We start from the raw sequence: 27,670 nt of genomic DNA, 5'->3' as shown, positions 1-27,670 counted from the left end.
GCCACCCCAGAGTGGTTGCAGGGTTACCCACTGCAGGAGATGGAAGGGGGGCATGAGGAAGGAGCCCAGAGCCCCCCCTCCAGGGGCATGGGGCACCCAAGGGTGTCCACAGAAGCACCCCCATTGCACCCAGGTCATGCTCTGCCCCCTGAAACCCTGTAGGCAGGACCCCTGGAGCCCATCTCCCCTGCCAAACACCCCAAGCAGGGTGTCACCCCTCCACCAAAGAGGGTGGGAATGCACACAGGGGGTGGGACATTCTAATTAACCTCATTAACACACTGCTGTAAGTAGGGGAGCTCCAGCTGGAGCCTGGCTGCTTCTGCCAAGGAGTCCTAAGGCACCCAGTGAAGGTGCTTTGGTAACTGGTACCTAAAAATGCATCTCCCAGCAGAGCGCTCCCCTCAGCTGAGTCACCTACAGGATCCATATGTTCCCCACCACACCAGGCTGAGGCTCGGCTTCTCCCAGCTGTTTCAACACCAAGAGCCAAGGATGAGCCACCGCAGCCCCCCAGGTTGTAGAGATTTCCCACAAGGCGCACAAGCAAGGAGCACGAGAGGGTTTTTTTTGCTGCAACGTGTTTATTATGTGCCAAAAACTACACCACAGCTTACTCCACGCGTCTGTAGGAGAGTGCAGTCTTGCCTGCATATACTACAATGAGGTAGAGACTTCACACACAGCTTCACAAAACCCCACAAAGAGCAGCTGGGATATGCAACAATGCAACATCAGCTCAGCAGGAAAAAAAGAGGGAGAAATTATGACACTGGTTCTTTGGCACACAGCTTCCAATAGAGGGGAAAGTAAAAAAAAAATAATAATAATTAAAGTTCTCAAATCCCAGCAGCAGCATTTCAGTCGACTGCACCGTTACTCCATACATTTCATAAAGGAAAGGAAAAGTACTTGTCCCCTCTAAGAGAAAGGGCTCCTATGAACCTTCATCTGTCCACCGAAACGCAGCCCTTTTTTAGCTAGTTACAAAAGAAAAGTAAGTCCTGTGACTTTGTGTGATTAAAAACCTCTATCAACCCCCCTTAAGTGCAACTTAAAAAAGTGCAACAAACTATTTAAAACTATATACAGCAGCTCAGAGATCGTTTATCCGGTCCAGTTTCAAATCCAAAAAAAGCCCATCCTGTTCTGTTGCAAACCCCTCGATTTACAACTTTCCACCAGCAGCCCCCAGACACAAATTGCAATAATGTTAAAAGCTGCCAGGAAAGAAAAAAATCTCTCGTTTCAAACGACTTAAAAACTGTTTAAGAGTGTAAAAAGGAACTGGTAAAAACCCTCGAGCGTAAAATATGAAATATGATTTGGTTTAAATGAAGAGCAAAGTCTCCTTGTTGTTACAGTAAAAAACGCCAGCTGAACATTCAGTTTATGCCGTTCAGATGGGGGTTAAATGAATGGAAAGGCACTGTATGGCAACTGCAAAAAAATGGAGCCAATGAGACCTGCATTATTACCATCAGTATTGCAAGGAATGTAAAAAAGCGCCTTTAATAAATAAAAAACCTAGGTGAAGGCATCTGCATAAACACCTTCTCAACACGTGGCCCTTTTTTTTTTTTGCTTCTCGTCAGCAAACTAGGAACCAAAGTCTGGGAACTGCAGAATCACTTGAGGGGCGCTCCCCCCCCTCAAAAAACCCCCAAACAAAACCCGACAAAATTCACTGTGCATTAGTGCAGAAACAAAAAGACCAGCAAGTGCAAACGTGAATGTAAGATTTTTTTTTCCCCATTAGTCCTCAGGAAGCGCGTTCCCAGCCTGGGTCTGGCACCAGCAGGCACGCTCGTGCGCTCTCCACTTGGCAGGTTAACAAAAGGACTTTCTCCTGCGCCTGCGGCAGCCCCCGAGCCTCGGCGGCCTCTTTAGCTGGAGTCTCTGTTCTTCTGGTTGCGCATCAGCGGGCGGTGGTGACGCAGGACCTCCATGGAGTGCTGCCAGTGCCAGCAGGAGCGACAGAAGTACTTGAAGCAGATCTGTGGGGAGAGCAGAGGGGCAAGGCCGTGGGGCAGGGGTTCCGAGGCAAGACAAACGGACACTGGCCCACCGGGGAAGTGGCATCCTCCCCTCCCCGGTTTTGCAGCCCATGAGCCCACACCAGCACAGCGTCTCTTTGAAGCTGAGGGAGGGAATTCCAGCAATGCTGCCGGAGGGCGTGTTGTACGTGTTGTGCTGAGCTTCCAGCGTGGCCCCTTTTGAAAAGGTTTGAAAGGATCAGGATCTGGGCACTGGCTAGAAGCAGCCTCCTGGGGGCACTTGCAGGCAGGGGCTGCGGCACCTCTGCCCAACACCTGGGCAGAGACAGGGGCAGCAGCCGGGCTCTGCCAGCGCTCGCTGCACTCCTGCTGCCATCTCTCCCAGCGGAGCAGAGTGCGCTGCTGCTCATCTCCCATCTAGACTCCGCGGGAAGCTGCCAGACCCTGGCCGAGCTCCTTTGCCCACAGTGAGCAGAGGTCAGCCAGAGTCCCCTACGTTTCAGGCAGCCCCAGGACCGACCGCAGGGTGACGGCACTCCAACTTCCAGCTTGTCACGGCTCGCAGAGCAGCGGCCTCCCCTCGGGCAGGCCCTGGCGCTCTGGCACAGCACCAGCGGAGCTGTGGCATCCCCGGCTCGAGGTAGGGTGGAAAGCTGCCTTCGCCTCCCGGTGAGCACTGGAGCTGCCCCCCAGGAGGGCTGCACCTCCTCCAAAACAAGGGCCCAGCTGGGGCTCTTGCATGAAGACTTCATCCTCCCCACTCGGCAAGGGACAACAGGCATCCCCAGACACTAAAGCGAACACTGCTGCGGGCAGCGGAGCCTGCTCCTCCTTGAGGGATTCCCCCGAGTGTGACAGCCGGCAGGGGAAAAGCCTTACCTGGTCTCTGCAGAAGAAAGGGCCAGGCTGGGCACTGCAGACTTGGCACATGGAGTCCTCCAGGTACGGGTCGATCTGAACCTGCAGGAGAACCAGGCAGTGGGCACGGAGCGGCGCTGGGGGCAACTGCCCACTCCCTGGGCAGCCCCAGCGGCACCGACCCACCGCCCTGAGTATCCCAAATCCATCCCCAGCACCCCTCATAGCAGGCGGAGCAGCAGTTCACCACCTCCCTCTGCTTCCACAGGGATATGGGGCAGGCTACGCAGATCGTGGTGCTCCCAGCAGTACCACCCATCACACGCAGATTCAACTCCCTGGGCTGCCCCATCAGCTCCACTCACCTTTTTAGTAAACTTGGTAGTTTTGATTTCCACAAACGCAGCGGTCACTGCCTTCAGATAGCTGCGCTGGTTGTTAAAGGTGACACGGCCAGACCCTGGAACAAGCCAGACCACAAGTGTTAGACTGACCCAGCACCTGCGGCAGGAACCAGCGGAGGCTGAGAGGGAGCTGCTGCCAGCACCACCCCTTCCCCGGCGCAGTTCAGCCACTGGCAGGGAAGTCGCTTTTGCAGGGAGACCGTATCCAAGGCCTTGCAGCTCTGCCTGCCTCCTTCCCCAGGCAGTTACAAAAGCACAGCGGGCAGCTGGGAGCAGAAAGGCTTTTCCACGGACACCTCCAGGCTGGTTAAGATGTGAGCTTACAGGCGGCAGCGCTCCCAGGAGGACCGGCAGCAGCCGGGCAGGCGGAGGGAGGCTGCCAGGGCACTGCTGAGGGCAGCGCAGCAGCAGGCTCCATGCCTGCACCCGAAATAAGCCAGTGCCGAGACAGCTCAGCAGCTTTTATTTTGAGCCTCCCACTCATCCCGGAGCCTTGCATTTTGCAGCTTCATTGCCAGTCAGCAGCGTTCCTGCACCGCTCGTTTCCAGCCAAGTTTTGTTAAGCTCCAGGAAAATGTATCTGTGCTTACCTACAAGTTTTTTTTCCTTGGTGTAAGGGGAGCTTTGGCTGTTACAAGACGGTCCTGCATGCCAGCAGATTGCTAAAGCTCAGCTCACCACTGACAGCCACAATGCAAAGCGTTACCCAGAATCCATCTACTCCTCTCCTGTAGCATCACACAGGACACAGGCTGGAGGGCGTGGATCTGTTTCAGGGTTACGCTGTGTACAGGGATTGCAGCTGCGCTCAGGGGCATCCTTCCTCTTCTAAGAGGGTCAATTCCATCTCCTAGTGGGACCCCCCAAAAGCCCTCTGGGCAACGGCTTTCTCTGTTGACCCAGATCAGCTGGTCTCAAAGGCAGCTCCTCATAACTACAGTCAGACACTGATTTCTCACAGTACATGCCTCCAGCAGGATCACCCTCTACCCGAGATGATTTGGCACAAGGCAGGTTACACACAGTGGTCTTCCCTTGAGGAGCTTTCTGCCAAGCCAGGGGCAGCAGTCAAGCAAGCCTGGGGCAGCATCTCAGCACAGGAGATGCTTCAATCAACACAAACAAAATTAGGGTACAGTTTAGTTACCAAAATTGAGTTCACATTGCTGTAACTCTAGGACAACTTCAAGGGTGGAAGTGCCAGTCTGCTGTTGGGAGCCAGAGATCTCACCTACTTGAGGGAGCAACCTGGACTCTGCATGAAGCCACAGGAGGTTTTAAGGTCATGCTCTAGGACTTTACAGTGCCTCACGCAGCAGCTCCATATGCAAGACTTCATCCGTGGTCATACAGGAACTAAGAATTTGCTTGAAGTCTCACACTTCCATTCCCAACCCCTTGGGACTGTCCCCCCAAAGCCACTTCAGTGGTAAAGCACCACGGTCCTAAACCCAGGCCTTGGGCACCAAGCCTTGACCAGAAAAGCCCGAAAGCTGTCCAAGGACAGTGACAAGCAGCAGACAGCTCTGCACTACCAAACTCTGATGTTGTTCCTGCCTGGCAACATGCAGGAGATTCACGACTTGCTGCAGCCTGAGCCTGGAAATCTGGACCTCATGCTCAAAGCCGTAGGGTTTTTCCACACAGACTAGTCACCTCAGTGCTGTCCCCTGCCCCATGAGGCCACCAGGGAGGTAGACAGGACACTGTTGTGACATGTGACATGTTTCAGCTCCTGTGACATGAGTGGCAAGTGCTCCATTCCCCTTTGGGAGGCTGTCTCAGCAGGGCACAGGGACAGTGCTACCCTCTGGGTTACCACAGGGGCTGCAGAGGCCATGGTTCAGGGCAGCAGCTCTCCTCGTGAGCTGAGGCAGCAGCTGAGCACCAGATTTGCTGCCTGCAGCAGTTTGTGGTTTCAGCCCCATCAGAGGAGGGGAGTGGTGTCCAAGAGTCACACTCATCCCCAGCACCCCTCCGACCCTAGGAAGGTTGATGCCCTGAGCTGAGGTGGACACGGCATCCCCCAGTCAAGAGACCCAGGGAAGCCTCTCCACTTGTGCTACCAGCTGCTTTGGAAGCCCAAAGCAACAGCACCCTGAAGGGGATCCAAACAGGACAGCGGGGACAGGACGCTGCCCACAAGTGCTGGTTCAACCAAGCTGCCCACAGCCCTGCCCAGTTCCTGCTGCCCAACAGCAGGCTGCTTCCCAGCAGGAAGGGCCAGCAGCCAGTGGGCCTGAGTTTGCCCCGACAGGCAGCAGGAGCCAAGGTAAGACCCACAGCCATCTCTGCTCTGGGGATGGAAGAGCAGCTAAAGCAGCATCTAAAGACCATTAACAGCACTGAACAAGAGCAGAAAACCTTTCAGGAAGGCCTAAAGAGATATTAAAAACCTCAAGCTGCTCTGGAATGATCTAGGACCTTCCAGTTCCCAGGCATCTTGGCTCTGCCAGCCCTCCCCAAGGTGCCCTGGGCAGTCTTCCCCATTGAGGGACCAGGCAAGGGGCACTCCTGCAGCCTCCTCAGAGCATGCTGTGGGTGACTACTGATCCTGGCGGGATCACCACTTACCGATGGGATACTTGTGCTTGTCCGTGTCAATGCCAGCGTAGACCACCCCTCCAAACAGGTCATACATGACAGCTGCCAGGGCCTCCGCATTCAGCATCCCATGCAGAGCCCCCACGAACACCGTCTTGCTGGGATCAAGCCGCTGCGACGGACTGCGCACAAAGTTGCTGTCTGCCAGCACCCATGGGATCACCTGCACCTGAAACCACAGGCAAGCAAATCGGTTGGCCAAGGGCCTGCAAAGCCACAGGCTGTGCTGCTCCACAGTGCCCTCGGCTGACAGCAGAAGCCATCCCAGACCCTCAGACTTCACCCCCAACTTGCAAATGCCCCTTCATTACTGCTGCTCAGGACCCACGTTCGGGCACTACAGCTCTGGAACTCCAGCTTTGCTCCAGACACCCCAGGAGAGCCCATAAGGCCTCCTGTTCCCTCAAGGGAACAAAAACACCCACACCGCTCTGCTTCCAGCCAAACTGGAATCCAAAACGCTAGTCCGTCAGGGCTGGCAGTCAGGCAACAATCCATGCACGAGTGGATTCTACCTACTGCCTGCACCTATGTTTACAGCCCAGTCAGATGCCTCCCTGCACAGAACCCTGTTGCTGGAGGAGATCAATGGTACAACCCACCCACTGCCAATTTCAACAGGAGCTTCCATCTGCTAGACAGCTGATATAGGGCTCCGAAGAGGAGAAACTTCTGCCAGAGCTAAATCACCAAGCATGAAAGTGCTGCCAATAGCCAGACACCAGGAGAGCTGTCTGGAGTGCAATTAGTTTGTGCCTGTCTAGATAAGAGCTGAATCTCAATTTTTAAGTCCACAAACTCGTGCAGCTGTACCTGATCTATAGCTAAGGTCCCCCTTCACTGGAAGGCCAACCTGAGCCTCTGGCAGCCTCAGCACCTCCACCTCCAGAGGACAGGTCAGCCAGCCAAGGCTGCACTGGGGAGCAGCTGCAGTTACAGCTGTGGATCCAAAGTATCTGCCTGTGGTGAGCATGAAAGCCATTTGTTCTGCAAGCAGATGAGGTCTAAAAGCACCGAAGGGATCAAAGTCTGTCTCTGCAAGCAAAAGCATGAAGCAGCAAAATCTCTGTTCCCGTGCTCCTTTCCAGGCAACTGAAGCTGCTTGGCTTCATGAAGTCAGGGTCCCCCACAGAAGCAGGAGCTCCAGGTCACAATTCCTGACACAAGCTGTTGCGAAGGACAAACTCCGACCTGACACTTCCCTCCTTGCCTGTGAACAGCCCTACCGCAGGAACACATCAATTAAAGATGGCCAAGAGCCAGTTTGACTTCTGCTGCTCTGCTTCAGCCCTGCTTTCCTAGAGCAGAGTTAACGCCATGCACCCCCTTATCTCCAAGGATCTCATCAGCATCCCCTGCTGTCATCTGCAGGGCTACTCTCATGGTCTGCTCACCTCTTTGCAGCGCATCCTGCGGCTCGACATCTTGAAGTAGTATTCACTGAGCCCATCAGGACTCAGCAGGTCCTGGGAGCATGCCTGGAGCAGAGCACGCACAGACTTCTCCGACTCAAACACCAGGTAGACATATCCTTTAGAGGTGAAGGGAAAGAGACAGTTTTTAGAACTGCAGCGGAGGAACAGATCATCCTGGTTTGCAGACACTCAAAATCACTCTCAGATGCCACCTAAAGTATCTGCACTGCATCTCCCTTGCTGTCCCCAACCCCTTCTAGGGGAGGGCAGCGATTTGCAGCACCTGCCCCAGCAGCCTCTACATAGGAGATCCACCTGTGATGCACGGAGCCTGGCCAAGCTGGGAAAGAGCCCAAACTCAGCACAGCACAAGGGGGCAGGTTGCCCACGTCCAGTGCCACGTCCACTGTCCCCCACACAAAGCCACATCTGGACACGACAAGTGGGCACCACCAGCCTGGCCATGGTGTGGTCTGTAGGGAAACAGACTTTGCTTTACATTTAGGATGTCTTGGCCCAGAAATATAAGTTCAGGGCTTTAAAAATCACTTCCATCAGTGCCAGCACTCTGCACGTCACATTGCTCTGGTGACTGAACGAGGCCATTAGGCACTACAAAGCCTTCAAACCAGTTGCTCCTTACCCTGTAACTCATTACTGCTTACACAACACATCAGCCCAGCTACTTCAGACAGGATTATGCCCCAGGCGCGGCTGGGCTCACCAGTCCCCACAGCCTGCCAGCTTGCTGCGGACGCACATTTGGATTCACCGCATGCGCTTTATGCCAAGGGTGTGCATGCTTCGGGTGCTCACGCTGGCAGTGGGGACTAGCGGCTATTGCCCAGAGCGAGACAGCCCCACGTGGGGCTCCAGAAGCACCAGAGAGGGTTTCCCCCCACCCCAGGTTTCTGCCCAGCCCTGTAGGGATGGGTGGGGACGCCAGGTTTGAGGTGACAGTGCTCTGCAACCCTGGTGCCGACCCAAGTGAGAGCGGGACATTTACCCTAGGGTGCTCTGTACCATCCAGTCACCAGCATGCAGCCGTACCATCCCAGCATCCGTGCTGTAACATAGCATGGGAAAAAAGTAACCCTACCGTGTCGCTATTACCTTTAGGCATATTACCTTTGGGAGGGCAGCGTGGGTGTTTGCCATCCTTACCGGGCCACTCCACACTCAGTGAGCCAAAAACACGGAAGGTGTTGATCAGTCCAGCTACACACAGAAGGAGAGAAGTCAGCATCCCCCCAAAAAGCTCCATCCTACATCCTCCTCATGTCAAAACCCGAGGCCTCAGTGCGGGGCCAGGGGCTGCTTACCTTCCGTAATGTCCCATGGGACTCCTCCCAGGAACACTTTGCAGGAGTAGACGGGGTTCTTGTAGTTTCGGGGAGGCAGTTGCCCGCTCCAGGTACAGGTTGCTTCATTCACAGCTTGGACAAGCACAAGCAACGCTCAGTATAGGACCATTTACTTCCCACTCTCCCATAGGTCTCCAAGCAAATCCCCATATTCCACAACTATAGGTTCAGCAGAGCTGCAGCAGCAACAGGCAGCTGCCCAGACAGCTGTTTTTCTGCGAGCAGGTAGACTCACAGTCAGGTTTGTGCATGGAGAAAGGTCGGATCTGCTGCAAACTCACGTCCAGCCACATTATCTGCACGGAGGCCACCTACATACCCTCCCAGAAGCACAGGACCATTACCATGCACCAACGCCTGCTGAGATCCACCATCCAACTTACCCGCTGCTTGCCTATGAAGCCTAGCTTCTCTTTCAATACTGAAGGGGTCTTCTGGAGAGTCCAGGAGATCCCAGGAAGGCCACGCAGATGCTCCAGGCCATCTTTTTGATGCACTGGCTGGGGAGGAAGTTACTGCAGCCAGGGCAGCTTGATCTTGATCCAGCCGGGACCCCACTCCCATCTTTAGGGGGTCCCTTGACACCCCACTGAGGGGCAGGAAGGGCAGAGGGGGGGAGATGCGAAGGCTTGACTGCAAGAGAAAGTCCACATTAAAACCCAGCTTCCGAGTAAGAGCACATAATACTGGAGGCCGTGCATCATGCTGGGGCCCTGGTCTCACCCACAGCAGGAGAAGGGGCTCAGTGATCTCTGTTCTCCTGAGACCCTCTGAGGTCTGGCAGAGGCAGGAAAGCAGCCACCTCACCTGTCCCAGCAGCCTGATGGGACCACAGCTTCTCTGGGAAAGGCCTCCCCTGCAGCCATTTCCCACTGAACCCATGCCAAATTACCAGCGGCAGGGATCATTAGGCAGGAGACACCTTGCAGACCACAAAGCCAACAGCTACCCCCTGTCTGCACAGTCTCAAGGACAGCTGCCACCCCCAGGGAGCACCAGCCTCCCCAGGAGGAGCCTCATGTTTTGCTTTGGGCCCTGCCTGCAGCAGGCAGGGCTTGCCGGCAGCACCCACGAGCTCTGCAGGCAGCCAGCTGGCTCTTGCCCTCTACAGACCAGCTCCCAGCCCTGCCTGACCAGGGTGTGGGCTCAGCTGGCTGCAGACCCAACTGCTTGCAGGTTTAACATGCCTCTCCCAGGGTGGAAGGAGTAAAAGCACGGATTAATAAAACAGCAGGGATGCGAGACACTGTGCAGCTCAGAGTGCCAGCCGCTCTGCGGATCTAGCTGTGCACTGCTGCGGCACAGCCGCCCACGCCAAGGCCGCGCTGGGGAAGACCTGACCTTCATCAACAAGGCCAGCACAAAGCCCTGCCACCCCGCACTGCCTGCCATCATCAGAGCCTGGTGCGCTGCAGCTGCTTACAGCACCCCTGCAAGATCCTGATTCTCTCCTGTGGATCACAGGAGAATCAACTCCACATCAAGCCAACTGTGTCCTTCACACCCACCCCAACATGGGGGTCAAGGCCACAGCCACACCACAGCAGAGCCAGGAGCAGCTCGGCCCTGGCTTTAGCCTCAGGTCCTGAGGACGAGCTGTGCAGCAGCACCCACAGAGCTGGCAGGAGCCAGGCTGTCCTGCTGGCACCCAGAGCTGCTGCTCACACTGCAACGCAGACCCAGCAGCACAGACTGGGTCAGCAAGACAGACACTCGCCTCACTCACTGGCTTCCAAATTTAGCTATGCTTTAGGGAACAGGAGCAGGCTAGACCCAGTTTGCTCTAGAAGAAACAGCCCTGAGATGGACAAGTGCAGTTAGCAATCGGGAAGGGCAATGAAAGGCAGCGACAGGAGCTCCTGAGAAGCCCAGGCTGGAGCCTTGAAGGCAGCTACACTGATCGACCACCTCCCTGTTGGGATCAGGGCATGGACACCCTCCTGCCACACACCAGCTCAAGCACTCAGACCCCTCCGGGAGCTGCTTTCACCCTAATGGGCTGCAAGCACAAAGCCAAAAGGCCAAAATATTTTTTAGAAGGAAAAAAAAAGGATACTGCTAGTCTGTGCTGAAGGACTGCATGAGCAGCCCTTCTTCCAAACCCTGGGCTGCAGGAGAACCTCACTGTGTCAGCATGGGCATGACAGCTCCCTCCAGCACTCCCTTGCCTTCCTGAGCAGGCATGGCTGCAGCGTGCAGCCCCCCCCAGCTCTCCTGTGCTCCCCAGAAATGCAGCAAGACACCAGGAACCCCACAGAGTGGGTGCAAGACAAACTTACAATCAAGTCTGAGAGGTGGTCAGAGCCAGAGCTGAACCCACTGGTGTCTGAGTCCGAGGGGCTGCTGGAACGGGAGTCCAGGAGGGAGCGGGAGTCCAGGCGGGAATTCCTCAGCGTTGGCGTGGAAAACTTTTCTGACAGGTCCGAACCAATGGGGTCTAGAGGCAGGAAACCCAGCGGGGGCTTCCCCAGGACGTTCCCAAGAGGGTTACTCAGCATGCTGAGAACTGCAACAGAGAAAGAGCCCATCAGTGCTGCAGCATGGTGCACCTCCTTCCCCCCCAGCTCTTGTGGCAGAGGCCCAGGAGGGTACTGGGCTCCCATCAGCCCACAAATAGCTCATCTGGCAGGTACCGACCCTCTGCACCACTCCAGAAAGGCTGTGCGCTCTTTGCCATCAGTTGTAGCACTATACCATGCAGCTGGAAGCAATGGCAGCAGCCTGGTGAGGCCAACAAACACGAAGGTGGGTTACCCTCCCAAGGCTGAGATCAGCCAGGAGGTCCCATTTCATCTGGGAGCAGAATCTGCAACCCCACGTCCTGGTTATGGACCTCATACAGGTGCTCCAGATAGGCCCTCCGCCCAGTCTGCACCATTATGCTGGCATTTCTTGCTGCTTGTGCTGGAGCAAGCTGGGACCCAGAGGAGGCAGCTACCCACACAGTTTTAGCGATGGGGGCACAGCCTGGGCCCACAGCCAGTGTTTGCTGCACACACCGATGGCCAGGCTAAGAGCAGCAAGGCCTGGGCCATTAACAGGCATTTGCAGGCTCAGAGGTGGGACGTCGCACACATCAGCCCCCACAGGAGCTGGCTACGGGCGGCCAGCAATGTGCCAGTCTGGCCTGCTGACAAAGGAGACGCTTCACAGTCAGCGGCAGCACCGTCCCCGGTACGCATCCACAACAAGCCTGTCTGGTCAGGCCTTTGCCCGAGAGCCGACAGACGAGTACGAGCCAGACTGTTTCCCTCGCACAGCAGCAGGTTTTCCTCCCACTGAGGAGAATCGAGGCAAGCAAATTCCTCCCCACAAACAGAGCCACCCACCCCAAGCAGAGCACCAGGCCACCGAGGGGTCATGAAAGTCCTGTCCTGCTCTGTGGGTCAGCAGTGTGGGGCCAGCTGCCACCCAGAAGGAGAGGGAACACAGGGCAGGCTCAGCCACACGGGATCCCACAGGGGCACGACACCAGCCAGCTCTATTCAAAAGGAGCAAGTCTCAGCAAGCTGAATGTGTCCCCAAACCAAATGAAAAGAGCAAAGCATTCAGAAATGTTTTTAATTATTCAGAGGCTGCAAAACAAGGCAGCTTGCCCTGAAGCTTTCAGTTTTCAGCAAAGCAGGTTTGGGATCCACTTGATATCCTCCAGCCCCACCTGATCTCAACCAGCTAGGACCACAAGGTTTTTAACCCAGATTTTCAGTAGGTCTTGTGCAGAAGAGGATTAATAATCCAAAACACTGCCCAAGCCAGGTGAGTAAAAAATGCCATCATGCCCAAGTGCACTACGGTCTGACACCAGTACCAGCTCGGTGCCAAGGCCAGAGAAAGCTGCCGAGCGTGCCTGAAGAGAGATGCTGGGATATACCTGTCCCAAGCTGCATTACCCAGCAGCATACCTGCCAGGAGCTGGCATCTCTAGCCTCACACTACAGTGAGAAACTCAAAACATTAACAGAAACCCCAGACATGTACAGGTGGGTCCTTTACTTGAAGCATCTACCTCATCCCGAGGCAGAGCTGGTCTGCAGGAGCCCTCAGCGACAGTCACAGCATCTTCCCACATTTGCAGAGCCTTATCCCTGCGAGTTTCCCCAACAGAGGTGCAGACTCATTTTGGCTGCGGCACAGCACTATGAACTCCTCTCTGACCGCACTTGGAAAGGGACCTCCTGCCCTCTGAATATCTGCTTGGCTCTCCCCGACAGCAGCACCTGTGCTTACACCCAACCCCGCAGCCCCAGAAAAACCTCGCTGACCCAGCAGTACTTACCCTGGGCAGAGCTCGAGGAGCAGCAGCCGCCCTGCTAGCTGCGGTGGGTAGCGAGGGAAAGCTGCTGCAGACGGCTCGAGCCGCGGAGGAGACTGCTCCCTCCTAGTCACAGCACAGAGCAGGGCAAAGCATCTCCCAGCCCAGGCAAGCCGCACTACGCTGGTTTGCCGACTTCTCTGAAGCCACGTGATGTGTTTAAAAATACAGCCAGTGTATTGTTCAAGGGAGACAGCTGAATTTGTTAAACAGGCTCAAAAATCTGATTAGTCACTAAACAGTACAAGAGTCAAAGCAAAGCAGCTGATCCCATGGCCCAAGCCTCACTGCCAACAAACGCTCCAGCGCTGATGCCCTCCTCCTCAGCCATCGAGCACAGTGGGTTTGTAATGCCAGGCAGCAAGCAGCCCTCTGCTGACCCTGTGTGCAGCGTTCCTAGAGACCTGGAACAGCAAATGCCATGCAGATTGCTATCAGGCAATGCTGTCCTGCACCTCATCTCCTGCTTATCAGAGATGCAGGACCAGAACTCCACTGGGATGCATCAGCACAGGTTCAGGGACTCATCAGGAGCTCCCAGAGGCATTACAGGGTCCAACTGCTCTGCCGCATTTATTTCACCCTCATCTCTGCCACTGCTCTGGCTTGCTGTAGCCACTGCTTACACATTTGCTCCCAGGATTGCTTAGCTCTCATTGCAGCTAGAAAACCAGTAAGGCCAGTATGAGTGTATTCAAGTAGCAGGATTACCAGCCTTTAAAGGGATCTACTGTCTGGGCATCCAAGTTTCAGCAGCTACCACCAAGCAAAATCCTGCCAGCTACAACTGACCCACTCCTAACCTCATGTCCTGGAAGCGCTGACATCCTGCTGTTAATACAGATGGATTTCATCCACTCCAGAAGCTTTGACAGGTCTGCACAGGCAGCGCTCAGTTACACGCTCTGCAGGCTACACTGAGCTCGTGGGAGACCCTGCATCACCCCAGCGGGTCTGACTCAGCTTCACTTGGTATCTACAGCCACTCACAGGGACATCAGGAGGAAAAGCCATGAGCCATGCTCGGTGTTTCCTCCTTTATACTTGCTTAGCAATCAGGTTGTGTCCCCTGAAGCCCGCCTTTGCAGGTAGCCTAGGAAACATCAGCATAAGAGACCAGATCTTATTTTTCACCCCCCTAACCTGAAGGCTTCCTGCTCTAACTCCCTGCTCTAACCCATTGAACCCTGTCCTGGGGATGGGGCACAAGAGCCTGACAAAGGCCGCCCACCTAAAAAAACCCCTCAAGTCATTGGGGCCATTCAAAACCACAGTTCTTCCAGGGAAGTTGGCCTTGTCTCCCCCTCCCAAGCAGACAGCTTGCAGAAGAGAAAAAAACATTTCCAATGCACATGCAAGATGCATCAGCAATTTCTGGTGTCAAGAGCATCCCTGAAAATTCTGAAGTGAAGCAGCAAACATCAGGTAACTACTCAGACTAAAAAAAACCCTAAGTGCAAACAACTAAGTATTTTTCACATCTATAGGGGAAATTTCAACTGAAGGGTCAATAGGATTCCCATTCATCTGCTCATACACGGCGGCCCTGCTGTCCAGAGCACGGCAGTTTGCAGAGAGCTTCTGGAACTTTTCATGCCTCCACTCAGAGCTGCAAGAGAGGCACATGCCAACGCTCCTTTGCAGGGGACAGCAAAAAAGGTAGCTTTTAATAGAAACTCAGCTCTGACTTTTGACTCACTGCTGCAGCTTTAATGACTGGATTCAGAGCCAGTGTGCTCCATCTTTGAGCACATCAGCCAAACGCTGACAGATTTAAGAGCTCTGTGGAGCAGTCTCGATACCAGCGTGGCACTCTTCCAGTTCGCGGGCGCTCAGGTCGCTCTCTAGAGAATGAGCATTTTATGAACCATTCCTCCTCCTTAGTTGAGTTTTCCCTAGTAAATGGTATCAAGACAATGCTGTTGCAATACATACTCTTAATTCCTGCATCATTCTGGGGCCCCTAAAGATACCGAGAGGAGCACGCGCAAGCATCTTGGACCCATCACGCCCAAGCCAGACACTTCACAGCAGAAGTACACAGCTACACTGAGTCCACGGTGGTGGTTTCACAGGGTGGCTAGTTTCAACTCTTCAGGCCAACACTGTTCTGTAGACCCCAAATTATCTTTTAAATCCGGTTACCAACCAGAGAGCTACCACATTTAACAGGAACTTAGCCTATCTCAAGCAGATCACTCCATCAGCCCAAGCTGCAATTCATAGCTTGCACCTTGGGAAAGGTGCCCCAACAGCAAGATGCCCAATGCCCAACCCAACCAGCCTCAGAACAGCTTTTATTCCACATGCTGGTTAGACTTGCAATTTAAGATTTTCAGCACCTGCCCAGGACCTTGAAGCATATGGCTTTCTTCCCTGCATACTGTAATTTACAGCCATTTAAGAATTAGACCTTCCTGGTAGCTTTGACCAAGCCCATTTTATAAGAGATGGATGTAAAGATGAGCCCTAAGGAGCTGGGCTTACCAATGCTGGCAGCTCAGGGAAGGGCTATGAGTAAATAAACTACCTTACCACTATGCTGATGACAAATGACGGTTTAATGCCTTGAATAAGACCTTAAGATAAGAAGAGCACTACACACAGAGCACCTACTGAATTTATTCCTGACAGCTAGAGCTGACAAAAAGCTCTGCTGCCATTAAGCTGTCCTCTGAAAAGTACTGCTTTAGCTTGGGTCTGCAGGAGACCACCCAGCAGAACAAGCCAACAGCACATTAGCAGAGCAGCGCTTATGTTCTTTACTCCTTGGTGCCTCAGTTTTAGCCAAGTTATCTGGAAACCAAGTCTTGCCCAGAGCAAAACCACCTTACAGCTGTCCAGGTCCTTCTGCTCAAGATCTGTCCCCCCACTGGAAGAACATCAGTGGAAGCTTCCCCACAGAGGAAAACAGCACTTGCCATGGGGTGACACACATCGCTCGGCCTCTTCACAAGCCTGAAGGCATACGTTACCGTGTGCATGCACACAAGAAACTCCTGTTGAGCTGAGCAGCATGCCAGGCTCCAGATTCTTACATCACAAGCAACATCTGGCACCTGCATGCTTAATACATAGGCAGTTTGACACTGCATTTGGCGGTGGCACCAAGTGCTAGATGTAAGCACATGCATGCGCTTTGAAGTCATGCTCTGAATACATATTTCAGCTTTTGAAAGCTCACCGCAGGGCTGGAGAAAGGCTATTTAGAAGCAACCAGGATTTGTCTGAGCAGGTCTATGACGCCGAGCCCTTCAGAGGGTCACTTTTGTTGGCTGGCACCACCATCAAGGTTAGACAGAGGGACATTTCAACCTCCTGAGCGAAGATACCAGAAGTTTGTCTGCTGGGAGATTACTCAGCACAGGAAGGATGGCAGACTGTCAAGACCTCCCCTTCATCCACCAACTACAAAGTCCACCCTTCTGCCCTGATCTCCTTGAGCAGGCAGAGGCAAAGAGATCAATAGGAAAGCTCTTACCAAGAGAAGCAGGGCAGAAGAGATGGGTTTCAGTGCCACCACACTTCTGCTTCCACACAGAGACACCTGCCATGCCCAGAGGCTGCAGGAGCTGTATGCACATTTGGGGCAGGGTGGCGGAGGAGGCAAGCAGCGTGACCAAGGCCCTGGAGACTGAATACAGTGCAGTTTCTTTTGTCATTCGTCAAATAAGCTTGTAAAGAAAAAAGGCTGATGTCCCAAACAATAGCCTGCTGCAGTTCCAGAAAAACAGCTTGTCTGCAGTTTTTACCGCCCAGCCAGACTCTATCCTGGTGGGGTGGGAGCAGGCTGAATGTTTTAGTCAGCCAAAAAGCAGCACCTCCTACAGACACTAGGCAACTTCATGGCAAAAGAAACATTTGCATGTCTGAAAGGCAAACGGGCACCTTAACCACCTCCTACAGCTACAGTTAACGTCTCTGTAGTTATGGCAGCGACAAAGCCAGACAGGCTGCCAGAGTGAGTTTTCCCCCTCCACCACACATGAGCACCGAGCTGCTTAAAACACGACCCGCTCACTGCAGGGGAAGGGGTGATCAATACTCCAGACTGATGTTAAGTGAAGTTTTAGCACTTTATGCCTGCAGCCATGGGACCTCGCATTGCACACCTGCAGCCGCAGCATAGGAAGCACAGGAGACACCAACTGAACCAAGCCCAGCAGAAGCTGCGATGACAGTTGCGGGGCTGCGGCACACAGTATAGGAACAGGCTCTGCTTGGCACAGGGAAGGCAGACATTGGATTCCCCCCTTTATTCACTCCTCAACAGGGAGCTACAGGGAACAGCCAGGCTTTTACAGCTGCACAAACAGGGAAAAGCTGCAGCAAGAGAAATGGCACATGAATTTCTTCCTCTTAAGTGGAGCAGCCATGTGACAGGGCCCAGAGGGGTGGAAGGGATCTCCATCCTTAGGCCCTCAGAGCTCATCTGAGCAGCATACTGAATACCTCTAGAGGCCTCGTCCACCTCAAATCCTCCCAATTTGATTACAATCCCATTACTCCAATGGAGAAAGAAGTCACTCCGTTATGTGAAAAGCCACCCAGAGTCAGATGCGCACAGCTTCTCCAGAGCTGTGCATAGCAACAGAAGTCTCAATCATCCTGAACCAACTGCCAACTTTCAAGAAAAGCAGCTCCCAGAACTGCAGATGTGATCAAATCAGCAGTAACCACCATCTAAATAGGAACTACGGCACAGCCCTTTTTGTTTCTGAACTACAGAAGAGGAACCTCTGCCCTGACAGATTCTTCATTTGGGGCAAAGAAGAACTGAGGATATTTGGGCAGCTATTTCTGGTTTGCTAATAAGGGGGCAGGGGAATAAAAAAAGGCAGCATGATCCCACAGCTGAACCACAGAATTAGAGTCAGGACACCTGAGGTCTATTCTTGGTTCTGGCACCAACATGGTAAGTCACTTCCCCAGCGTGCCCTGAAAAATGGAAACAGCAGCAGAACTAGGAATACAGAGAAGCTTATTGCATTAATGTTTGAGAGCACAGGTCCTCCTCCTGCACTGAGAGAGTGGGACCTGGCTGACAACAAGCCTCGCTGCTTCTTGAGGCAGGGAATTTACTACTGTGTTTCTGGGAAGGGAAAACAGATGCCCAAGGTAAACATAAAATCAGTAAAGACAGCTAAAACGCAATTCAGGATTAGAAGTGCACAGGTAATTGCATTCACTAAGCAGACTGCCACAACTGCGTTCGTCTTTAAAAAGATCAGAACATTGAAATACAGCAGGTTTTAACATGTATCAGTCCCAGAGAGATTTAAAAGCCAACATATTCAGGTCAAATTCTGCACAACAAGCTTCAGCTTCGCAAGCCTCAAGAACAAACACTTCTATATTTAAGTACCAAACTCCTCTCAATTATCTGCTGCAACGTCCAGGGCGCAAACTCTGCAGCATGTGTTACTTTACGTGCTAACAAGGATGAGGCTGACTCATTTTCACTGCTCAGCTGCATCGCAGTTTGTGGGGTGTCGAGTCCATCAGGATACCACCTTTAGGAGAAGGTATGTTCTAGAGGTGGATCAGGGGGAGCAGGCTATTGGCCGTACCCCTTTGGGCAAGGCAGCAGGATGCGGTAAAGGAAGAGCTAAAAAAGACAGGCTTTAGTCCCAAATGCAATCTTATTTGAGAAATGGCATACAAGCCTCACTAAGGCATTCGGCTGGCATAAAGCCACATACTTCATCGCTAGATTGGCACACCCAGCACCACCAGTGATGCCTGCAGGTTCCTAGTTACCTTCCAGAGGTCTGGATGCCTCAGGTACAGAATGACAGCCTTAGGGGTTTGCTTCACCCTCCCTCCACACTCTGGAGAGAAAACAAGCCAGAGGGGCAAGGAGGGAAGCTGGACATTTCTCCGTGGCCATCTCAAACAGATGGCAGCTGCTGCTGTGTCTGAGAGCCACTTCTGAGCTGGCAGTAGCCCAGTCATCACCTGTGATTCAGCTGTTTTGCCAGCACCTAAGGGACCACGCACAAGGCGAGCGAGCCCGGAGACATGGATACAAGGTGCTGAGATGGAAGATGCAGCACTGGCTGGAGATGCCCTGCCCACTGCCCCTGCCCTCAGCCTGCACCCTCTGGGGGGCTGTTAATTCTGCCCCACAGTGGCACCGTGCAGTGTCTATGTGGTGACAGCTGAAGGACCACAGCACCTTTGGGAAGCAGATTATTTCAGAGCCAGCTCAGCGGAGGTGCCCATTTAAACAGGCCTTGTTCTGGGAACACTGAGGCTGCCCATGAATTAAGTTTTTACAGCCCCGTGGGCTATGCTCCTTTTGGCACTCTCCAGCAGCTTTCCTATCCTGCTCTGAGCAGGAAGCTGGACTAGATAACCTCAAGAGGTCCCTTCCAACCTGAATTGCCCCACCACCCTAAAAAGACACCCTGTCAAGAGCACTTCAGAGGGCCTAAGAAGCCCTCTTACAGCAGTCCCACATGCAGCCACTGCACGAGAAGTCAGCTAGAGGGATTTCAGCTGAACAGACAGGTCAAACTGGCCTTGCCCCTAGTGTCACCGCAATGACAGGTCACCCTGCAGCACCACGCTACACAGCCTGGTTACCAGAGCAGCAAGCTGTGCCCAGGCACAAGGCAGCACCAGGGACAAACTCAGGTCTAAGGCAGGAGCAGATGCTGAACTCGGGGCCTGTCCCACCAGAGCTGGGAAAGGGGAGGAGCAGGCATCACTCCTGCCTTCTGCTACAGGCAGCCCCAGCACACTAGGAGAGCAGCTCCAGAAGCTGTGCAAAGTCTGGGCAGTTCCCCTACCCAGCTCCAAGGGGAAGCACTCAGAGCTGCACACGCTGTGGTGTTTGTAATGAAGGCATCAAGCCAAACACACATTCAGGCCCTCTTCTTGAGAGCTACCATATTACCACCAATGAAGCTGCAGCAAAGCTTTTCATGTCTGCTTTGCCCAGCAAGCAAGCGTCCCATCCGCTCCTTAGACGTCTAGCAGCGCAAGGGTTGGAGGAAAACCTACTCGCCCTATCTCTTATTTGACTGGCACAATTCTGGGGATGAATCTTACCCCAGGCCAGAGCCTGCACACACCTAAAACACCCTGCTGCTACCTCCAGTATCAATCACGACACGGGGGGGGTGGGAAAGACTAAGCTACACCTGCCTGAGGCAGCTCAGAGCCACCAAACAGCAGCTCCAATGCACTCCTCAGAAGGGAACATGCTTGTTAAGGCTCACTTCAGGAACTAGCCAAGAGGCACACACTCCAGACCACAACTTGAGTCAAAAAGCTTAAAGGCTTACAAGCTCCACGAGCCCAATGTATTTGTACACACCAGCATCACCAGGCAGTGGAGCACCAATCAGCATGTCTATGAAGGGTGGAGATCCGCCAGTGATGGAGCATTTTCTTCACTGCATCTCCAACAGCTTTGAGCAGGATCAGATGCTCGAGAAGTTTGTGCCTTCCTTGCACTCACACTCGTCCACTATTACCTCCAGAGAGCATCCAGGCAGCAGCAACAGCCCCTCAGGTGAGCCCACAATAAAACATCCTTCCCTGACAGAAGTCAAGGGGAAGGTTTTGGGTGGTGTGTGCCTGCTCCTGCAAGCCTTCTTCAGCACAAGACTGGAGGCTGCCCTGACCCACTTCAGTTCTAGCTAGACACAAGCAGAGATGCTGGTTAGATTCCTGTTCCAGTTACTCATCTATTTGCATCTTTATTTTACAGCATCAGAGCAAATAAAAATAAATCTGTTTAGGAGAAGCTACTCAAATGGAAGCTTCAAGAGGTGGATTAAGAGCAATTTCCATTAGAAATCAACTGCAAACTCAGAGGTTTAATACTTGTTTTACTTATTCAATACATATTTTATTCTCTTAAGGATCAAATACTGCTGCCACATGAGCAGTCTGCAGCTATTAAGTGCTCCCTGCTTTCTACTCCACAGCACAGCTGGCTCTGGCCAGCAGTTGAGAAATGAGCACACAGAGTGTGAGCAACCCTTACTGAAACACGCTCAAGAAACAAGGGCCCATTAAGCATCCACACCAAGTGCATCCTCAGAAAAGCCCTACAAGAGCTAAGATGGCATGGGGCAAGCTTTTAGTAAGGCTGTCTCAGGTACTCCTGAAGTACAACCACCACACAGGAGACCATGTGATTCAAGCCAGCTCCCAGCTTTGTTCCCTTACAGCATTATTATAATTAACCTCCACATACAAGGCACCACCACTACGTTCATGCTTCCACTACCAAGTCCTGAAGAGCAGGCAGGCTGCTTCAGAAGGACCAGGGCTTAACACACAGCTGCTGGGAAAGCCTGTCTTCATTCAAGGCAAAGGACTCTGAGAACATGGGGATTCAGGATCCCCACCACCACCAAGTCTTTGGTTACCTGTTTGCCCTGAATCAGGTGCAGGTCTGAGGCCAGCAAGAGGTGGTCTCGCCTCCTTGCTCCAGCACAAACAGCCATACCATCAGCAGTATGAAGGAACCTTTTACTGAGTTTTCCAGGCAGACTCAGGCTTAAACCTGAGCAAGGCTGCAGGTGAACTCTGATGAAGTGAGTCTCACTCTGGGTGAAGTGCTCCCTCCCTGGACCTGAAGCTCCCCCTTCACTAGGGAGCAGAAAGAGTCCTTCTTGGCTTCTCTGGTGGCATGTAATAACCTAGAGTTAGCTCCAGATGCTGAGCTCTTCCCTATCACAATGAGCCTCTGAAACCTTCCTCTAGCACAAGGAAAAGGATTTTCATGCAGCCAAGGAGGAATATGCAGTTGAGGGTTACACTGCTGTTTTGAGTTGATGCAGCTACTGGGCACACCCAGGCAGTGACCATCTTCTGAAACCACTTGTCCAAAACACAGCAGATAGAAGAGCAGGGAGGGACCCAGACACGCAGAGCGGCACAAGGGAGAGCACTATGGAGCAGGCACTTGGCACCATGCTGCAGCACAGGTTAGCCTAGCAGCAAATTAAACAGCCAGGGAGCACAGCCAGAGATCTGGGGGACTTCCCTCACCCAAATCCTCTGCCCCTGTAGGGTCTTCCTCAAGCTTTGCAGCTGAACACTCAAACCAACAACTCAAGGAAGGCCAGCAATTGCTATGTGGTGCTTATTAGCAACAACCACCCCCAGACTGATTGGCAGCTCTCACTTGGGGGTGGGGGGTGGTTTCTCAGGTGCCTGCCACCACCTATACAGCATTTCTGAGGACAGTCTGAAAACAGCCTATGCTGGGGGAGCAGCTTACAAGTCCCTCTTGTTGTTACTGAGAAGAAAGGCTAGGAGTCTGACAACAACCGTGCTTCCCTCTGTGCAACAGGTCTTTTCTTTCATCCTTCAGAGATAGAGTTTTGCCTTGAAGACTTCACAGTGATTTGTACTCATCACAGAGGCCTCAGCTATCTGCCAGGCAACACACAACAGATTGCCTGTGGTTCTAGCCTAGCTGATTTTAAGCAACTACAGATAATCAGCATGTTCAAGCTTATTGCAGAAAGAAGTTGCTGTGCACTGGTAAGCAGGAGAACCAAGGGCTGGAAAGATCCAGCAGTGCTTCTGTACCACAGGCCACTTCCCCAGCACCAGAGCGACTGGAGCTATAACCTTGCAGGCTAGAGAATGAGACAGCAGCAACCACCCCAGAGAGGGCACGGATGAGGCTGGAGCTGCAGTCTCAAGAACAGATCAAAGCAAAAGCTTGAATCTGTTGCTGCACCAGCAGCTTTATGGTCACACACCAAGCAGAGAGGCAGATACAGCAAGGTGGTCCATCTGACACCATCAGGAAGAGCTCACCTGCTCAGGCTAGGCTCACCTAGAGAGGCAGACATCCTCTCTGGAAGAAGAGCTGATCCTCCTGAAAACGTCCTTGCAGGTTAGCATCACAAACTTAGTGTTAACAGGCTGGTTTTAGGATGATTTCCCAGCGGGCAAGTCTGCCTGTCCCACATAGGGTTAGCCTCAGTCTCCCGATGTAGGACAGACCAGCCAGACCAAGCAGCTGGCATACAGGCTACAAACCAGCCAGGGAGACCCAAAATCTGCACACGGATCTGCTTGTGTACTGCTGTCACCTGTTCTCTAGGCAAAAATTGGATCGAGACCCCATTTGCCTGTGCTCCTTGAGGAACAGGGTAGTGAAGGTAAAGGATACCATCAAGGGCAATCCCATCTCACTGCCTCTTAACCCTTCCTTGCCTCTGCAGAGCGATAAACTCAAAGGTCTTAACAGAAGTGTCTGCCTACTATAAGGCTCCTTTAAAGAAGGGGGAAACACTGCCTCAAGAAATACAGCTGGGGATGGCAGGACTGGAAGTGTTCAAGGCCAGTTTCCTGCAAAAGCCCCTCCCTGGGCCACAGAGGAGGTTTCTGGGACTTCCTGAAGTATTTCCTGAAGTATTTCCAGCCTGACAGATCTAGTGGCAGCAGTGGGTTTGAGATGCCTTTCCTGCTATGAGACAGCAGTTCAATCCTACAGCCAATAAATACAGGCAGCTCGAGCCTGCAGCAGCTGCTGCCTCCCAGAAAGGCTCTCTCCAGACACCAGCTTCAGGGATGGCAGCGCATCTGGCACACTCTCAAGGGCTAAGCACGCATCCTCAGTATGTTACAGCGCTGGACCCAGAAGGAAAACTTGTTACAAATAATCTCGTCTAGGTGCAAGGGGTTCAGCAGCCCTTTGGGAAGGGGGACATAGGCAGGAACGGAGTGTACAAACCAGCCCCGCTGCTCTCTGGCCTCCTCCAGCACAGCCCCAGCAGGCACCTGATCCCACTGCGCCAGGCTGCGCCGTGACACCACCCTGAGCGCAAGGTGACACCAGAAGGGTTTGCAGCCAAAGGTCCTTCCCAGGCAGAGAGCTCCATGCTGGCAGGGAATATGCAGACAGGAGAGGAGGTCCCAGATCATCAGTACTCAAGCACAGGCACTGCAGGGGACCACATCAGCAATATTTTTAGCCTGATTGTTAGGTGGTTTTTTTTTTTTTTTTGCATTTCCACCCTTCCAGCCACCTCCCCATGGGTCTGCACAGCTGAGTCACTGCTGGAACCTTCCAAACGCTTGGGCACCAGTGGCACAACAGCTCTGCTTGGCAGCACTGTCCCTCCCCAGCCCCTAAAGACAGCCAGCACTGACACTGCCTCACCTGCTCTCAGGACACCCTGATGGAGACCCAGCCCTTAGGGCTAGGCCAGCTGCAGCCTCCCAGGCCTCGGCACTGGGCATCAGGAGCGCCTGGACACAGTAGCAACCTCTCCACATCCTCCCTCTTTCTGTCACAGCACGGCTTGTCCGCCTGGAAGCATCGGCATCTGCCAACTCCTCAGATCCGTACGGCTTTTGGACAGAGGATCATTCCTCTGCCACCCAGAGAGGAGGGTTTCATAGCCTTTCAGAAGCCACTCCTGAACTACAAGATCTCCCCTCCCAAGGACCTCCACATTGCAACTCCAGGGCCCCCACAGAGGAGAAAAAGATGAGGCTCTGCAGACGTGGGATGTGTGGGCAGGCTGAAGCAATACAACATCTGTGCGCAGATACCAGCCTTTCACTTCTCCAGCCAGCGTACGCCATCCCCACAGCTCTCGGAGCAGAAGAATAACAGCAGCCCAGGCCAAGGAGCACTCCTGGCCCAGCTGTCGCACAACCGGGAAGGGAAGGTGGGATTGAGAGGGAGAATGCGATCTTAGGATCATGACACACCCAGCTACACAGTCCTAGACCCTCTGCACCCCCTCTGCAGGCCAGAGGCTCCTCTGTGGAAGCAGCACAGCTGCATTCGGGCTGGTTTTACACCCCAGCCATCCCTCCATTGTGTACTGAGAGGAATACCAGGAGTGAGAAGTGAGGAAACAGGCCTCTCCAGACAGTACTGGATGCCATCTTCCAGCAGTTGTTACCACAAATTGTCACAAACACCCACTAGGTGCAGATCACTCAAGCCCAGGGCAGCGCCCGAGGTTAGATCCTTCCTACCGCTCTTCCCAGGCCTCTGCGGCAAGCAGGAGCTCCAGCACGATGCACTGCAGTCAGCGGGGGCACCTGACACCAGATACAGCCTCTGCGAGCAGGGAGGTCACTGGAGCACCTTCAAATCATCTCCAAATGAATCTCCCTCCTGAAACCAGAAGCCCCTCCACCCTTGACAGTGAACCCCCATGGTCACGGTCCACTCAGCCCCACCACCCAACCTGCAAGGTGCAAAGCCTGCCACAGGCTTGGGCAAGCACTGCTTGCCTGCCTGCCGGAGCGCTGCAGAGACATCCGTGCCTCTGCCAAGACAGCCTGGCAGGAAGCCGGCCAAGAGAGCACTGGAGACAGCTACAGCGGATCAGGCGGGGCTGGGACATCCGCACAGAGCAGCTGCCTCGGTGTGCGACAGCCCTTGTTCTGCAGAGGCGTTGTGCACCGAGCCCCGGGTGTTGTGGTTGTTAGCAGCAGCAGAATCCTTCAGTGTGGATGTTGCCTGCTTTAAGTGTGCTTTTTACATTAAAAATCCTATAATACAGGTTCAATGCCCCACAGTCTGCTAGCAACCATAAGGGGCTATGTACAGCTCTAAGGCACCTGTCCAGCCCACTGCACACTAACAACTTCCATTTCTCCCTCCTCCTTCAAGGTTTCAGCTGGCAAGGAAAGGAGGACAGATACCAAGTGTGTGGTATTCCCTAGTTCATTAGGGGAAGCCCATAGGACCATGTGCTGGAGCAGAGCAAGGCTTAATAAAGCTACTGCAACCTGACTGCAAGCAGACCCCAAGTGCCTGAGCTAGGGCCCACACACAAGCCTGCACGCTAAGTCTTGCGGAAATTAGATACAGAAACTCAAGTGAGCTGTGCTGATGAAGCTGTCATTTCAAACTCCCACTACCCCACAAGTGATTTTTTTCCCCCCCCCCACAACCCATGCAGCAACATTCAGGTCTGTGTCCCAGAAGCTCTTCCTATCCTGAGGGCAGCATCCCCTGAACATCAGAGGTGGTCGACAGCATCCCCTTGCTCCCCCCAACATCTACATGGGCAAATCACGCTGCCCAGGCCATCCCAGAAGCTATCTACATTCCTGTCAGCACCAACTTTACGCCTGGGGCCTCTTGTGTCACCCAAGTCTGTGCAGAGATGCACTATCCTTTTAACAAAGCAGCAGCGTGCTGCTATAAAGGGATGAGTTTCTGTAGCAACCAGGCTGAACTTGTACAAACTCTGCCAAAGCACTAGATCTTTCCATGGACTGATACTGGAACGAGCATACCACCATTTGTGAAACTGGTTTTTACAGCCCTTAAAGGCTGGGAAATGAACTCTTCCCTCTGTTTTACCCTCCTGCCCCGTCACCAGGCCAAGGAGATGCATTAAGTTTGTGCACGCAGCACCCCTTTCTCCTCCTGCAATTTTACACAGAAGGCTGGTGCCTCTGGAAGAGTTAACTGAACCCTGCATCACTCCAGGGGAAGCACCCAGCACCCCCAAAACTCCCCATCTGATCCCAGCTGCAAAACCAGACTGAGAGGATTGAGGGGGAAGGACAAGCCAGCCAGCAGCGCGTGGCTGCAAGCCCACACCCTGCTGATCACGTAGGTTTGCGCTGGACCAAAAGAGTTAAATCAAGAAGCCATTCCACTGCATCTCTTCCAGCCCACTGCTAGGAGCAGACCGCTATTTCTAGTTGAACGTGGGAGTGGGGAAGGATCCCTTTAAGTCTTCCACTCAGCCTGTAAGCTGCCGGCTGAAGTTGTTAGTCGGGTGCTGGCTGCGCCTACCACACCCACAGGCAGAGTTTGGCAGGCAACGCTGCCGTAGTGTCGGAGCGAGCAGTGCTGCCTGGACTCTTGCAGTCAGGCGAGGAGGGGTTCCCTCTGCAAGCACGTGCACCCCTGCCTGCAGAGCTACCTGCCACCAGGGATTTTCTCAGGCTGCCGGAGCGAAGTTCAGCCTCACTCCCACCCGGCGTGTTCAGCCTCCTGACACCACACCCCCCCACCCACTCCAAACGCAGGGAGAGGATTTCTCCTCTTCCCTCAGCGAGGTTATTCCTCCACCAGCGTTACAGCACTGAGCAAAACACAAGCCTGGGCACTTCTTGTCTGCAGTGAACTGACAGCAGAGCAGAGGGGGCTGTGGCACAGCCAGCCACAGCCTCCCCAACTAAACCGCCACATTACACAAGCATTACAGGTCGAGAAGCCCCCATCAGCAACTGCCAGCACCCCATCACACAAGCTAATCACTCCATGTTAGCTTTAAAACTGTCAAAAATAAAAGAAATCCAACAACTGTTGCTGCTTCTGTCAGACTCACCGGACTGTGTGCTGGTTTGTGCTGCAGCGTCAGAGTCCTGGGTGCTCCAGGGTCTGTCCCACCCTGTCAGGTTGAGGGACTGCAGGCCAAGGCACAGATCGTTGGTGTCTGGGAGGCCACGGGAAGACTCTTGCGTGGACGTGGGGAAAAGCATCCTGCTTGCCACTGCTTCTTCAGAGTCCTGGAAGTCTGCTCAGATTGAGAACAAACAGAAGCTTGAGAGTTCAGGGCTGCTTTTTTCTTTTTAAAGAAGGAGTTTTCCGAAGCGTTAAGCCCCGAGCCAGGTCTCGTGCCGCTCTGAAGCCACAGCTTCTGCAACTAGCAGTTGCACCCCAAAAGGGAGGGCTACCATATGTCCAGAAACCAGCCCCCCACCCCCCTCAGCCCCTCCACCTTCCTATCCCGTCTGCATTACTGACTGG

At 53.5% G+C, this 27,670-nt stretch overlaps 1 protein-coding gene across 1 annotated transcript; it reads right to left on the bottom strand.

Moving 5' to 3' along the window:
• Nucleotides 1-564: 564 nt before the first annotated feature.
• On the bottom strand, nucleotides 565-27,431 carry CPEB1 (cytoplasmic polyadenylation element binding protein 1). The gene is made up of 10 exons (XM_075159541.1): nucleotides 27,249-27,431; nucleotides 10,922-11,148; nucleotides 9,026-9,275; nucleotides 8,601-8,714; nucleotides 8,407-8,496; nucleotides 7,258-7,394; nucleotides 5,834-6,032; nucleotides 3,221-3,315; nucleotides 2,877-2,957; nucleotides 565-1,997 (listed from the first exon to the last, which is right to left on the bottom strand). The coding sequence occupies exons 1-10, from the start codon at nucleotides 27,400-27,402 to the stop codon at nucleotides 1,887-1,889; spliced, it is 1,458 nt and encodes a 485-aa protein (XP_075015642.1). The 5' UTR covers nucleotides 27,403-27,431; the 3' UTR covers nucleotides 565-1,886.
• Between the last annotated feature and the right edge of the window lie 239 nt (nucleotides 27,432-27,670).

This window comes from Calonectris borealis, chromosome 11 (genome assembly GCF_964195595.1).
Source record: "Calonectris borealis chromosome 11, bCalBor7.hap1.2, whole genome shotgun sequence".
In the NCBI taxonomy this organism is placed as follows: domain Eukaryota; kingdom Metazoa; phylum Chordata; class Aves; order Procellariiformes; family Procellariidae; genus Calonectris; species Calonectris borealis.
This window is presented reverse-complemented; position numbering and strand designations above follow the sequence as displayed.